Raw genomic sequence first — 13877 nt, 5'->3', positions numbered from 1 at the left:
TGCCAGTACAAATTTGCCTTCACCTTTAAAGCACAGCAGGGCACGTGGACATGCCTGCCACAAGGCTTCCACAACTCCCCCTTCATTTTCCACCGACAGCTGCCAAATGGTTTAGCCAAATTCTCTCGCCTCGAATGTCTGGTACAGTATGTAGACGACCTACAACTGCAGACAGACACCAAGGAAGAGCACATTGAGCTTCTGTCCGAACTCCTGGAACTCTTACACTCAATTGGTTGTAAAGTCAACCCCAAAAAGGCCCAGATTTTGGAAGATAAAGTGATATATTTGGGAACAATTATCACACATGGTAAACACGAGATCGAGCATAAAAGGATTGACCCGATTGCTAAATTGCCCCTTCCCCAGAACGTTTCAGCCCTCCGGTCGTTTTTAGGACTGGTTGGCTACTGCCGAAACCACATTGACGGTTTCGCCAGCAAGGCAGCACCCCTCTCAGACCTCCTAAAGAAACGAGCCCCCTGGGAATGGCTTCCGCAGCATACGGATGCTGTGGACTCTTTAAAACAGGCACTCATAGCAGCCCCCGCACTACAAGTTCCAGACTCGCTTTCCCCTTACGCCATAGAGGTAGCGATCACAGACCGCACCCTTTCGGCTGTGCTCCTCCAGGAACGGCACGACCAGTTAAGGCCCGTAGCTTACGCCTCCAGAATTTTAGATGCTGTGGAGCAGGGATTTTCAGCCTGTGAGAGGCACCTGCTCGCAGTATTTTGGGCAGTGCATTTTTTTTTATATATTACCGGACTGAACCCCATCACAATTCTCACCGAACACACCCCCACCCAACTTTTACTGGACGGACGACTCAAGGACGGTACAGTAAGCCAGATTAGAGCAGCTAGATGGACCCTTCTCTTGCAGGGACGGGGCATCACTGTTAAACGGACAAAGACGCACACCTTTTTAGCCAACAACTTACAGTACCCCGGAACCCCCCATGAATGTGAAATTATCTCTCCACACCACAACACAGGCCCCTTTATCGCTAAAACACCCCCGAGAAAGATAGGTAGTTCAAACCAGAGCCCCCAGCACACAGACACGTGTGAGCCCATAAAGATCTATGTGGATGGATCTTCCACAGTCTTGGATGGGAAGCGCATAACAGGTTGTGGTATATATGTCGAGGACGCGCAAGGACGCGCCCTTGAGGAAATATCGTTAAAACTTCCAGGCCACTTAGGCGCGCAGGCAGCAGAGCTCGCGGCCATCGCATATATAGTGGAACACCCAGATTCCTTCCCCAGCCCAGCAGACATATACTCGGACAGCCTCTATGTCTGCAACAGCCTCACAGAATTCCTGCCCCTGTGGAAAGCAAGAGGATTTGTTTCCACAGATGGGAAACCCCTCCCCTCAGCCCCATTGCTCCGTCACATTTTAGAGAGAGCCCAGAACAGGACTTTTGGGATAATCAAAGTTCGCAGTCACCATCGTTCCTCCCCCCCTGGAAATGTAAAAGCCGAGGCACTGGCTAAAGCAGGTTCCAGACGTGGACATTGTTGGACACCCCCCCGAAAGCGCACCAGTGAGTGCAATTCAGGTCTCACAGACAAAGATCGAGGATCTAGTAGAGGCCCCGAAGCAGGACAGCAATCTCAGGGAGATTGTAAAAGGAAAATTTCCAGCACCCTATGAGAGAATTAAAAATGCACTGACCACACATGACGGTGTGGTGTTAAAAGACACCCTTTATGTGGTTCCTGAACAGGACAGGAATCAACTGATTTGTTTGTTCCATGACAGTCATGGACATCAGGGAATCGAACACTATGCTTGTTTCCACAGAACTCCAGAAGCTCCAGGACCGGAGAAGAGAAGAAAAGAGAAGAGCCATGAGGACTTCCTCCACATGGATCACCCTCATGATAATGGACATTTGGTTGCAAGTGAACGCGAACCCCATGACTTCAAGCCCCCCCAGCCGTTAATGTTTCACTTCCCCACAGTACCCAGAGCCCAGTCACCAGCGACACCACATTATCTTGGTGTGCCAGGTTTATAACCTGGTACTCTCTGTCATATGTATTAGAAACCTTACTGGTATTGGCGATGCTCTGCTGCATCGTGCAGACTATGCGTCTAAGAAAATGGAGAAGGAGAGCCTACCGCGCTCGAACTGTTCATGAGCAAATTGTACGATCCTGAGCTTGACTGCCAAGCCAGGAAAACTGTATAAACTGCTATGATTTTGTTGTATGGTTGAGGAAGGTAGAATGATGAAATTTTTAAGTGAGTGTAGTGTATTAAGAATAGTTAGAGGTTCCCAGTTTGTTTTGTAATGCATGTCCCTGTTTGACATAGCGCCCTTAGAATTGTCAGTTAAAATTTTTTTGCATAGTTATGGTCAGTGTAGAGGCCATGAAGGAAGTGCCCCCCACCCCCCCAGGTCAGGGAATGGAAAGCAACATAGTTATGTGATCCTTCACGCTTCGCGTTAGGATCACAAGGAGGGCATGTAGCCACTTAAAATGGCCAACTCCCGATTCAAAATGGCGAACGGCAAAGGCTGATGGGAAAGTCAGCCAACAAGACAAAAACCAGAAGCTGCAGGTTGGCTGTGTATTTACCTCTGGAAAGGCCAGACAATATCAATACCAGCAACCATCAGCATAACAAAACAGCCATCTGCATACTAACGAGCAATCCCCGGGAACAATAAGCAACATTTAGACACACAAAGCAAAACCAGACTCTTCGGTGCCAGCAGGAGCCTACACAAAGGGAGGTGAACGAGCACCTCAAGACCACCCATCGATCAGGGAACCGCTCCAGCATTGGAGAAAATCGAACCAATCGATTAGGACAAACTCCAATCACTTGGGACCAGGTACAGGGTCCGCCCCGAAAGGCGGGAAGCCCCTGGGGACTATAAGAATTGAGCCCCAAGTTCAAATCGCTCTCTTCTTCTCCACCTCTTCGCGCTCTTCTTCCTGCCCGGGTCACCCAGCAACAACGAACCAACATTGACCGTGACCGGTGCAATGACTCCAGTGATCATCGAACTCGTAAGTCTTAATTTAACGCTCGCTACGAGATAGGTGCTCCTAGCTACCAATCTGTACCAACTTTGAATCCCGCAGGCTCAGAACCCGAACAAAAGGCCATTTGTTTCCCTGACCTGGTGGGCCAGTTCAAAGTTAAGTATAGGCCTGTTAGTTGTAGAAGTAGCTTAGACGTAGAATTTGTGCATGCGTAGCGATTACGGTGTATAATAAATGTGCTTTGATTTAAATCTTACTAATCGGTGTATTGGATTAGTGATCATTACTCGGACTTGAACCTCGTGGCGGTATCATAAAGATACCTGGCGACTCGAGAGCAAAGGTAATAAAACAGAGCAATTGAACCAAGGCAAAGTTAGCAACACCCTGGAGGTTACAGCAGCGCAAGTAAACATTTAAATACTTCTTAAATGTTACGAGAGCATCTGACTCAACCACCTTTTCAGGCAGTGCGTTCCAGGCTCCCACTACTACCCTCTGGGTGAAAACGTTTCTCCGCAACTCCCCTCTAGGCATGCTACCTCTTACGCCCCCTGGTTACTAACTGCGATAAATTTCCAATTTTCAGCGTCGGCAATATTTTGCTCTTGCATTTTTGTTTTTGTTATATGAACACTTCAAAGCTTGGCTATGAGAAGTTTCACATTTTGGAGCCATGTTTGACACTGTTATGGAAAGCAGTCTCAAGATTACACATTTAGCATTACTGTACCTCTTCATTCTGGAAGCTAACTTCCTCCTCCACTACCTGATCCTCCATGGCCTTCATGGTTACAAATATATGCAGGCCACTTCTTATCTTAAGTCAGTTGTGGCGCTAAAAGCACAAAAGGGTAAGACAGATTCATGAATAAAGACAGACTAGTGATTTTCATAACCTCAGGATGTCCCAAAGTACTTTAAAGCCAATGAAGTACTCGTGAAGTGTTGTCACGGTTGTCATGTTGCACGGAGTCACCGTAAAAATAGCATCTCACGTAAATATTTGATTTTGCAATGTTCGACATGCAATAATGGGTGGGATGCAAAGTTATAAAATAGAAACAGATGAAGAAATGGTGCTAAGCAGGACTTGGAAAAAAAATACAGCATTTGTATGTTTTCACCTCTTTCATGGTAAATGTTGGTTTCCTGCAAAAATGCTGTGTAACATGGGTGAAAATGGCAGATTTTAACTCCATGGAAAAACTAGCAATGTTGTATGGAGGTAAAGGCTGTTATTGAAGTCAGCCAGGCCAATTAGATAACTGCTCCAGACCAGCAGGAGAAAGCAACCCAATCAATACAGACCAGGACCATCATGACGTGCTGCTTGCCCTATGCCACCACAGCTCCAGCCCCAAGGCTGGGAGGTGGTTGGGCAGCTTGGTCCAAATCGCCTTCTGAATGTACAGTCACTTCATATGTCTGAGAATTACTGAGCACGGATCCTCATCCACACACAACCAAATTATTCCACTCTAGCCACTCAACACCCTGCATACCTCCCAGTAGCCTCCCAACAGCATTCCATCCTCGTTCTACCTCTACCTTCTACCCACCCCGTTAGCCCAATTTCCCCAGTCCACAACCCCCTCCCCTACATCCCTTTCTCTCCCCTCACTTAGTCATTTTCTATCCCCTTACCTCACCTTCTCTACCTTTCAACCGCTCCCAACCACATTTTCTCTCTTCCTTACTCCCTCTCCCTCATCGCCACTTTCTCTACCGTGTCCCTTAATCTACCCTAACCCTATTTTCTCTACCCTCCTTTTCCCCTTCCTCTGCCCTCCTTTAACCAACTCTTCCCCCTCCCTTACTCCCACTCCCCTCTTCTTCCTTACCCCACCCCTCTCCTGTATCTTTCTCATCTCACTTCCTCAACCGTCATCCACCTCCCTCACCCCCTCCCTCTCATGCCCCTCCATTACCCCACTCTCACATACCCTCAGTCACCTCCCACTTTCTCACCCCTCTCCATCACTCCTTCTCATCCCACAGCCTCAACCCTTCATTCACTTCCACTGTATCTCATCTCCCTCAAACCTCTCATCCCCTCCCTCATCTCCCTCCTTCACCTCTCATCATTCTCCCCACCATTTCCCTCACCCCCTCATCCTCCCCCACCCCCTCATCCCTCCCTCACGCTATCATTCCACTTCCTCACCCCACATCTCTCATCCCAATCACACCCCCTCCATCACATCCACTCCCTTACTCTCGTCTCCCTTCTTCACAACCCCTCTCATCACCCTCCCTCATGCCCACCTTTTACTCATTCCCTCCCTCTCTCATTCCCTCTCCCTCACAACCCTTCATCCCTTCTCATTCCCCTCCCTCTCAACCCCTCATCTCCCTCCCTCACCCCCTCTCTCATCGACCTCTATCACACCGCCTTTCATCCCACTACCTCACTCTCATTACCATCCTGCACACCCTCTATCTCATCCACATCCCTCACCCAGGCTCTCCCTCATCCCCACCCTCACCGTCTTACCTCCTTGCCTCATCCCGCTCTCATCTCCCCCAACAACTCCTCCCTATCCCCTCCCTCACACCCCCTCTCCCTCACAACCCGCTGACACAACCCCCCTCTCCCTCACAACCCCCTTTCCCTCACATCCGTCTCCCACATCCCTCTCCCTCACAACCCCTCCTCTCTCTCACACAACCCCCCTCACCCTCACAGCCCCGCTCTCCCTCATCCTTTCCCACATCCCCCTTACTCTGCCCACTCCCTCACACACACTTCTCTCCCTCACACACCCCCCTCTCCCTCACATCCTTTCTCACGTTCCCCCTCTCCCTCACAACCCCCTTTCCCTCACATCTGTCTTCCACTTCCCTCTCCCTCACAACACCCCTCTCCCTCACATCCTTTCTCACATTCCCTCTCCCTCACAACCCTTACCCTGCCCACTCCCTCATACACACCCATCTCCCTCACATTCTCCCTCACCCTCACACCCTCCTCCCTCACATCCCCACCCTCTCCCACTCCTCTCCCTCACACACCTTCCCTCTCCTTCACACACCCCCTCCCTCTCCTTCACACCCTCCTTCCCTTACAAATCCTCTCCCTCACACCCTCCTCTCCCTCACCCCCCTCTTCCTCACCTTCCTCTCCCTCACACATCCCCCTCTCCGACACTCCTCTCCCTCAAACCCTCCTCACATCCCTCTCCCTCACATCCCCTCCCTCTCCCTCACACATCCCCTCCCTCACACCCTCCTTCCCTCACACAGCCCCTCCCTCACCCCCCCTCCCTCTCACATCCCAACCCTCTCCCTCACACCCTCCTTTCCTCACATCCCCTCCCTCTCCCTCACCCCCTCTTCCTCACCTTCCTCTCCCTCACACATCCCTCTCCCTCATACCCTCCTCACATCCCCCTCTCCCTCATACACCTCTCCTTCACATTCTCCCTCACCCTCACACCTTCCTCTTCCTCACATTCCCTTGCTCTCCCTCCTTCCCTCACACAGCCCCTCCCTCTCCCTCAGACCCCCCTCGCCCTCACATCCCAACCCTCCCTCACAACCTCCTCGGCCTCACCCCCCCTCTTCCTCACCTTCCTTTCCCTCACACATCCCCCCTCTCCCTCACACCCTCGTCTCCCTCATACACCTCTCCCTCACCCTCACACCTTCCTCTCCCTCACATCCCCTCTCACACCTTCCTTCCCTCACACACCCCCTCGCCCTCACATCCCAACCCTCTTCCTCCCCCTCCCTCCCTCACCCTCTCCTTCACCCCCCTCACACACCCATCTCCCTCCCCCTCCCTTACACATCCCTCTCCCTCACACAACCCCCTCTCCCTCACACACCCTATAGCTCACCCCCTCTCCCTCACACAATCCCCCTCTGTCACACCCCCTCCCTCACACCACTCTCCCTCACACCCTCCTCCCTCATACATCCTCTCCCTCACATCCCAACCCTCTCCCTCACATCTCCTCTCCCTTCCTCACTCTTTCTCGTGCCGGCCTCGGGAAGGTTTCCCGCTCGCCCAGCCCCTCCCGCTCCTGCCCCTCCTATTGGTCACGTTTCCATCACGTGTCAGTGATTTGAAGACAGCGGCGGTTGGTTTTTGGCGGGAATGTCCGCCCCACCCTCCCCGGGGACCGGCCGCCGGTTAAATCGGCTCCTCCTCGACATCGGATCCAACGGCTTGACAAACACAACCTCACCCAACCGGGCAGAGACTGGCGAAGAACCGCAGGCAGGCCGGGGGCGGGGGGCATCATCGGCCCGCGGTTCACCCCCACACAGCGAGCCCAGGCTGGGAAGGGAGGCCAGATCCCGCACGGTAACAGCAGTGTGCTCACATCAGCCCCTGGTCCAGGTTGAGGCAAGAGCGCCTCTGGTGCGTGTGCTAAAGATCTTTTTCAACTACACATTAAGCCAATAATTTTTTTTTAAAGGCTCTGCTCGGGCACTGCCTCAAAGTGTTGGCACCTCCAGTGCCCACCCTTGGTCTCCCAAAAGAAGGGACATTGTTATTGAACAAGACTATTTGCTGAATACCCAAATACCAGAGGCCATTTGGGATTCATCCCTCCACATAAAACTCATCCTACTCCCTTTTGCTGCAGGAATCCATGATCTTGCCCTCAAGCCAACCGAGACCCCATTCCCCTTTTTTGATTATTGTCTGCCTTTCACGGCAATGATCTTGTCCGACCTGTACCGTGTCCCGTTTGAGATGTTTCCTTTGGAGACTGAAGAGTTTCAGTTTCAATAGAAGTAGGGTGGCGCAGTGGTTAGCACTTGCTGTCCCAATCGGCAGGTACCCAGGTTCAATTCCAACTTCGGACGATTGTGCGGAGTTTGTACGTTGTCCACGTGGGTTTCCTCCCGGTCACAGTCCAAAGATGTGCAGGTTAGGAGGATTGGCCTCGCTAAATTGTCCCTTAGTGTCCAAAAGGTTAGGCGGGAATAATGGGTTACGGGATTGGGTGAGGAGTGGTAGAGTGCTGCTTCAGAGGGAGGGCGCAGACTAGATGGGTTGAATGGAATCCTGTACTGTAGTGATTCTAACCCAGAGTTGGCTGGCGGGAATTTTGAGAAGGATGTTATTCAGTGGTTAATATGTGATTCTGAACTACCTAATCCTCGAGTACATCTCAAAAATCAAACCAAACTGAAAATTTCCTTTCTGTTCTGAAGTATTTTCAATTTTGAATGAATATACTATATTAACTCTTTTTGGTGCGCAGTCAATAAATAGTGCAATCCTCACATTATTTAGGGTATAGTGTCCTAGGCCCAGTAATCTTTAGCTGCTTCATCAATGACCTCTTCATCTTATATGTGGGTATGCTCGCTGATGACGGCACTGTCATGATATTCAGGTAAACATCATAGTACAAACGTACATACATACTGATGGACAGATCAACGGACCAATCAAAACACACACAACATCACAGGCAAGAGCATACACAGTACAAAACAGGGAACACGACACTTCCCGGGGATTCCAGCAGGAGACAGCTCAGGGCACAGAGCTCATAGCAAGCCACTCAGACATCCACCATGTGCTGAGTGCCACTACAAGATAGTATTAGGAATAGGTCCACAGATTCTAGGGTTATGATCGAACCTCAGTAACCAGTTTACCACTAAATGAATGTTAATAATAAAACTGAGTTGTACCATTCGCAACCGTGTTGGTTCGTCTGTGTAGCAGAGTACCCAACACATCATAGTACCAGGTGTAACTGTGGGACCTACCTACGAATCCTCCGGAATCTGCCATCCTGCGCCATGGACACCGTCAGCACACCGTAGCCGCTACAAGTCGCTGGAAACCTCGGCGCCAATTGGAAGCTGTTCAAACAGCGCTTCCAGCTCTTCCTGGAAGCCAACGAAAAGGAAAGCGCTTCGGACACCAGAAAGATCGCCATCCTCCTCTCCACGGCAGGTCAACCCGCCATCCATGTCTACAACATCCTGGTGTTCGCGGAAGGTGAGAACAAGACCAAGTACAAGACGGTCCTTCTCAAAGTCGACCAACACTTCAACGTCGAGGTCAACAAGAGTTTTGAGAGGTATCTCTTCCAGCAGCGCCTGCAGGGTAAGGATGAGCCCTTTCAATCCTTCCTTTTGCACCTCCGTATCCTCGCGCAGTCCTGAGGTTACGACACCAGCTCCGATTCAATGATTCGTGACCAGATTGTTTTTGGGGTCACCTCTGACACCCTACGGCAGCAGCTCTTAAAAATTAAAAGCCTCACCCTAGCCTCCGCAATTGAAGCCTGTGTCCTGCATGAAAACGCGACTAGCCGCTACTCCCAATTTCAAGCGGCCGAATCGGCGCGGCAGGGGTCCTACGCGGCCGGATCGGCGAGGCAGACGTCCTACGAGGCCGAACGGGTCCAGGCGATCGAGTTCCTCCCGGCCCGCTGCCAGGATGAGGGCGGCCATTTTGCACGTTTTCGAGGCCTCCCGCGTTTTGCGTGCCAAAAACGAAGTCGACACAGAGGAACGTGATGCGCAGGCGCGCTCAACGCAAGACTGAACTGCGCATGCGCGGTGGCGCAACGCACGCCATGACGTCACGACGTGCGGCAACTGCAGAGCCACACATTTAAAGCGGCAATGTCCGGCAAGAAACCGACAATGCCTCCGCAATGGAAAGATGGTCCCCTACGCTGCCTGCTGTCGAGCAGCTCAACCGGCCAATGTTCCCCAATTCCGACAGCCTCGCAGGGACGTGCGGACCATTCAGCCTCCTTACTACGAGTCGTGCCCAGACGATATCCAGACCAGTGACACAGACGACCGGGACGCCTTCCGTGTTGCGGTCATTGATGGGAACCAGATGTCTCCAGCCAGGACCCACCAGCCGTTGCAAGTGAACACTGTCAATCTGGGTGATGAATGGTGTGCCACCCTAACGGTCAACCCGAATTCGTCGCCCACCTACTCGACTGGACTTATGAGCTTGTTTGTACATTGAAATCATAATACCACTGTGTTAATATGTTTCTGTTCTTGCTTGTCGTTACAGGAGTTCGTTTTGTCGTTCAAAATTTCCCCGTTCTTTGTTTATGGTATGACCTCGTTATATCGCACCCGACATCGCCCCTTGTATATAGTTTAGCACCATGTACATGCTGTAGGTATTGCACACACACACATTCAGCTGCACTCAGTACACATCTCTATTTATAACCACATAGGCACAAGTTCTTGTTAAAAAAAAGGGGGATGTCATGATATTCAGGTAAACATCATGGTACAAACATACATACATACTGATGGGCAGATCAACGGACCAATCAACACACACACAACACCACAGCCAGGCAAGAGCATACACAGTACAAAACAGAGAACACGACACTTCCCGGGGATCCCAGCAGGAGACAACTCAGGGCACAGAGCTCACAGCAAGCCACTCAGACATCCACCATGTGCTGAGTGCCAGTCCAAGATAGTATTAAGAATAGGTCCACAGATTCTAGGGTTATGATCGAACCTCAGTAACCAGTTTACCACTAAATAAATGTTAATAATAAAACTGAGTTGTACCATTCGCAACTGTGCTGGTTCGTCTGTGTAGCAGAGTACCCAACACATCAGGCACAATATTCAGCACCATTTGCAGCTTCTCGAATACTGAAGCTGTCTGTACCCATATGCAGCAAGACCTGGACAGCATTTGGGCTTAGGCTGACAAGTAGCCTGTAACATTCGCGCCATGCAAGTTCCATTACAATGACCATCTCCCAACAAGAGAAAATCTAACCATCTCTCCTTGATATTGAAAGGCATTACCATCGCTGAATTCCCCAACTATCAAAATCCTGGGATTAACCTTGACAAGATACTGTGGCTACAACAGCAGGTCAGAGGCTGGGAATTCTGTGGAGAGTAACTCCCACCTGACCCCCCAAAGCCTGTCCATCATCTACAAGGCTCAATGATGGAATACTTTCCACTTGCCTGGATGAGTGCAGCTCCAACAACACTCAAGAAGCTTGACATCCAGTAAAAAGCAGCCCACTTGATTGGCACCCGATCCACCACCTTAAACTCTTACTCCGATGCACAGCGACAGCAGTGTCTACTATATAAAAGGTGCATTGCACCAAATCATTAAGGCTCCTTTGACAGCATCTCCCAAACCTGTGATCTCTATCACCTAGAAGGACAAGGGCAGCAGATGCATGGAAACCCCATCACCAATGCAAGTTCCGCTCCAAGTCACACACCATCCTGACTTGAAACTATATCGCCATTCCTTCACTGTTGGTTCTAGAAGTTGGCTCACCACCACATTCTCAAGGGAAATTAGAAATGGGCAAGAATTGCTGACCTTGTCACTGATGTCCACCAGTAAAATAGCCGATCCTAAATTTCAGCATGTTGAAAAACAGCTTTTTCAAATTTGATTGATTCGTTCAAGACCGTTGCATTGACTGAGAAGCTCTTTTTTTTTCATAGAATTTACAGTGCAGAAGGAGGCCATTCAGCCCATCGGGTCTGCACCGGCTCTTGGAAAGAGCACCCTACCCAAGGTCAACACCGCCACCCTATCCCCATAACCCAGTAACCCCACCCAACACTAAGGGCAATTTTGGACACTAAGGGCAATTTATCATGGCCAATCCACCTAACCCGCACATCTTTGGACTGTGGGAGGAAACCGGAGCACCCGGAGGAAACCCACGCACACACGGGGAGGATGTGCAGACTCCGCACAGACAGTGACCCAAGCTGGAATCGAACCTGGGACCCTGGAGCTGTGAAGCAATTGTGCTATCCACAAGGCTACCGTGCTGCCCCGTTTTGTTGGAACCCATGTGTGCAATCCTCTATATGAGAAGTTGTATGTTTTTATTCAGTATCACTGCTATGTTTTGGTTCTCGTACTGTTGATATTTCTCTTGTTAAAGGCCATTTCTGTAAGTGAGCTCTTGCTCTCTATAAACTGGAGTATACCGTTATATGTCCAATAACTTGTAAAAAACGAGCCAAGTGGTTGAACAAAGCACCTTTCTTGTCATTGTATTTAGCTTACTTGAGGGGTGATACAGTGTTTAGCACTGCTGCTTCACGGCACCGAGGACCCGGGTTTGATCCCGGCCCCGGGTCATTGTCCGTGTGGAGTTTGCACATTCTCCCCGTGTCTGCGTGGGTCTCATCCCACACAACCCAAAGATGTACAGGGTAGGTGGATTGGCCACGCTAAATTGCCTCTTAATTGGGAAAGAAAATAGCTTACTTGACATGTCATGAGAACCATTTGCTGCTCTGTTAGACTTCAGAAATCACCATTGGACTGTGGATTAGTATAAACAATGGAATCGATTTATTAAGTGTTATTTAAACTGTGGTAACATTACACAGACAAGATCTATTCCCGCAGGCATTGAAAATTATGGAGGTGACCTGGCGTAATAGTCTAATATGTTTGCTCAAGGTGCTGCGTGAGAAAACAAATGACGGATAAAATGACAGGAAGATTAAACAAGGAAATAAGAAACATGGCACATGGCGATGCCGGACAAGAACAGAATCAGCCGTAAGTGTTCAATCATGTGTCTGAAATTACTGATACTTAAATTGTCTTGTGTACTATTTATTTCTATCAAGTCATTCATAATTAATTTCCCTAATATCGGGAGAACCCTTGCTGTTCTCCTTTGACTCAAGTGTCTGTTATTCCACTAATGTTACAGCTGTACACTGCATGAGGCACATCATGCAGCTGCAGCACAGCTCCTAGGGCCATAAGCTTAACTGATTTGACAATAATTGTTGAAAGTGCACTGCTGCCTCACACTATTTTGACATGGTGAATGCATTTTTACGTGCCCCAGATATTTTTCAGCCCCCACCACAGGTTCTAGCACAACCTTGGAGTAGATATGCCTCTGATTTTGCAGCCAAAATGCAGCATTATGCATTTGTGTGTGTAATATCTATTACCCACTGATTGGCACAGATGCATATCTTTTTGACCTGTCTTTGTAAGTTAATTTCTGCCCTATTACTCCTGATTTCATTAGGTTCTAATGCCGCTCAAAATGGAGGTTGAATATTTAAAATTCAGCATAGTTGTAGATATTTGGTTTCCTGCTGCAGCACCCCTTTGAAGGGATTGCTAATATTGCGTAACAAAATTGTTGTGGGTTGATATACCACAAGATGACTGACTTCATGTTAGTCATTCAAGTCAGCCATCAATTTCATAGAATCCCTACAGTACAGAAGGAGACCATTTAAAGACAATTGGGTCTGCACCTACCCTCCGAAAGGGCACCCGACTGAGGCCCAATCCCCCGCTCCTATCCCTGTAACCCCACCTAACCTTTGGCTTCTGAGGTACAATTTAGCATGGCCAATCCACCTAACCTGCACATGTTTGGACTGTGGGAGGAAACTGGAGCATCCGGAGGAAACCCACGCAGACACGGGGAGAATGTGCAAACTACACACAGTCACCCGATGTCGGAATTGAACCCAGGTCCCTGGCGCTGTGAAGCAGCAGTGCTAACCACTGTGCCACCGTGCGGCAAAGTACCTTGCTTTCTTGCTGGATTTTAATTTGTAATGGTATATTTGTTATGCAATCCCATTGAGATGAGCTGCTGAGGATTATCCAAACAAACCTCATACAGGTAAAAATCTTAGTTATGAATGTTTACGAAAATGTAACTGCAATTTCTGGTAACATTTATCTTGCTGTGACAGACAGTAAAGAATTAAGTTCTGCATCATGCTTTTATAGCTCATAAGAAGATTATATTCTAAACTTGACTGTCAGAAAAACTACTTTTTTCTGCTGAGAAGTATTTTGTCAAAACAAAAGCAAAATGCTAGAAATTCTAAATAACAACAGTCAGTGCTACA

General features: G+C 49.3%; 1 protein-coding gene across 1 annotated transcript in view; it reads right to left on the bottom strand.

The window, feature by feature from the left end:
* Positions 1-3798, bottom strand: part of dmc1 (DNA meiotic recombinase 1) — a 179493-nt gene extending 175695 nt beyond the window's left edge. The window contains exon 1 of the mRNA XM_072492545.1: positions 3742-3798. Within this exon, the coding sequence (XP_072348646.1) occupies positions 3742-3798 (57 nt within the window). The remainder of the gene's footprint in view (positions 1-3741) is intronic.
* Between the last annotated feature and the right edge of the window lie 10079 nt (positions 3799-13877).

This window comes from Scyliorhinus torazame, chromosome 29 (assembly GCF_047496885.1).
Source record: "Scyliorhinus torazame isolate Kashiwa2021f chromosome 29, sScyTor2.1, whole genome shotgun sequence".
In the NCBI taxonomy this organism is placed as follows: domain Eukaryota; kingdom Metazoa; phylum Chordata; class Chondrichthyes; order Carcharhiniformes; family Scyliorhinidae; genus Scyliorhinus; species Scyliorhinus torazame.
The sequence above is the reverse complement of the archived record's forward strand: the minus strand, read 5'-3'. Positions and strand labels throughout refer to the sequence as shown.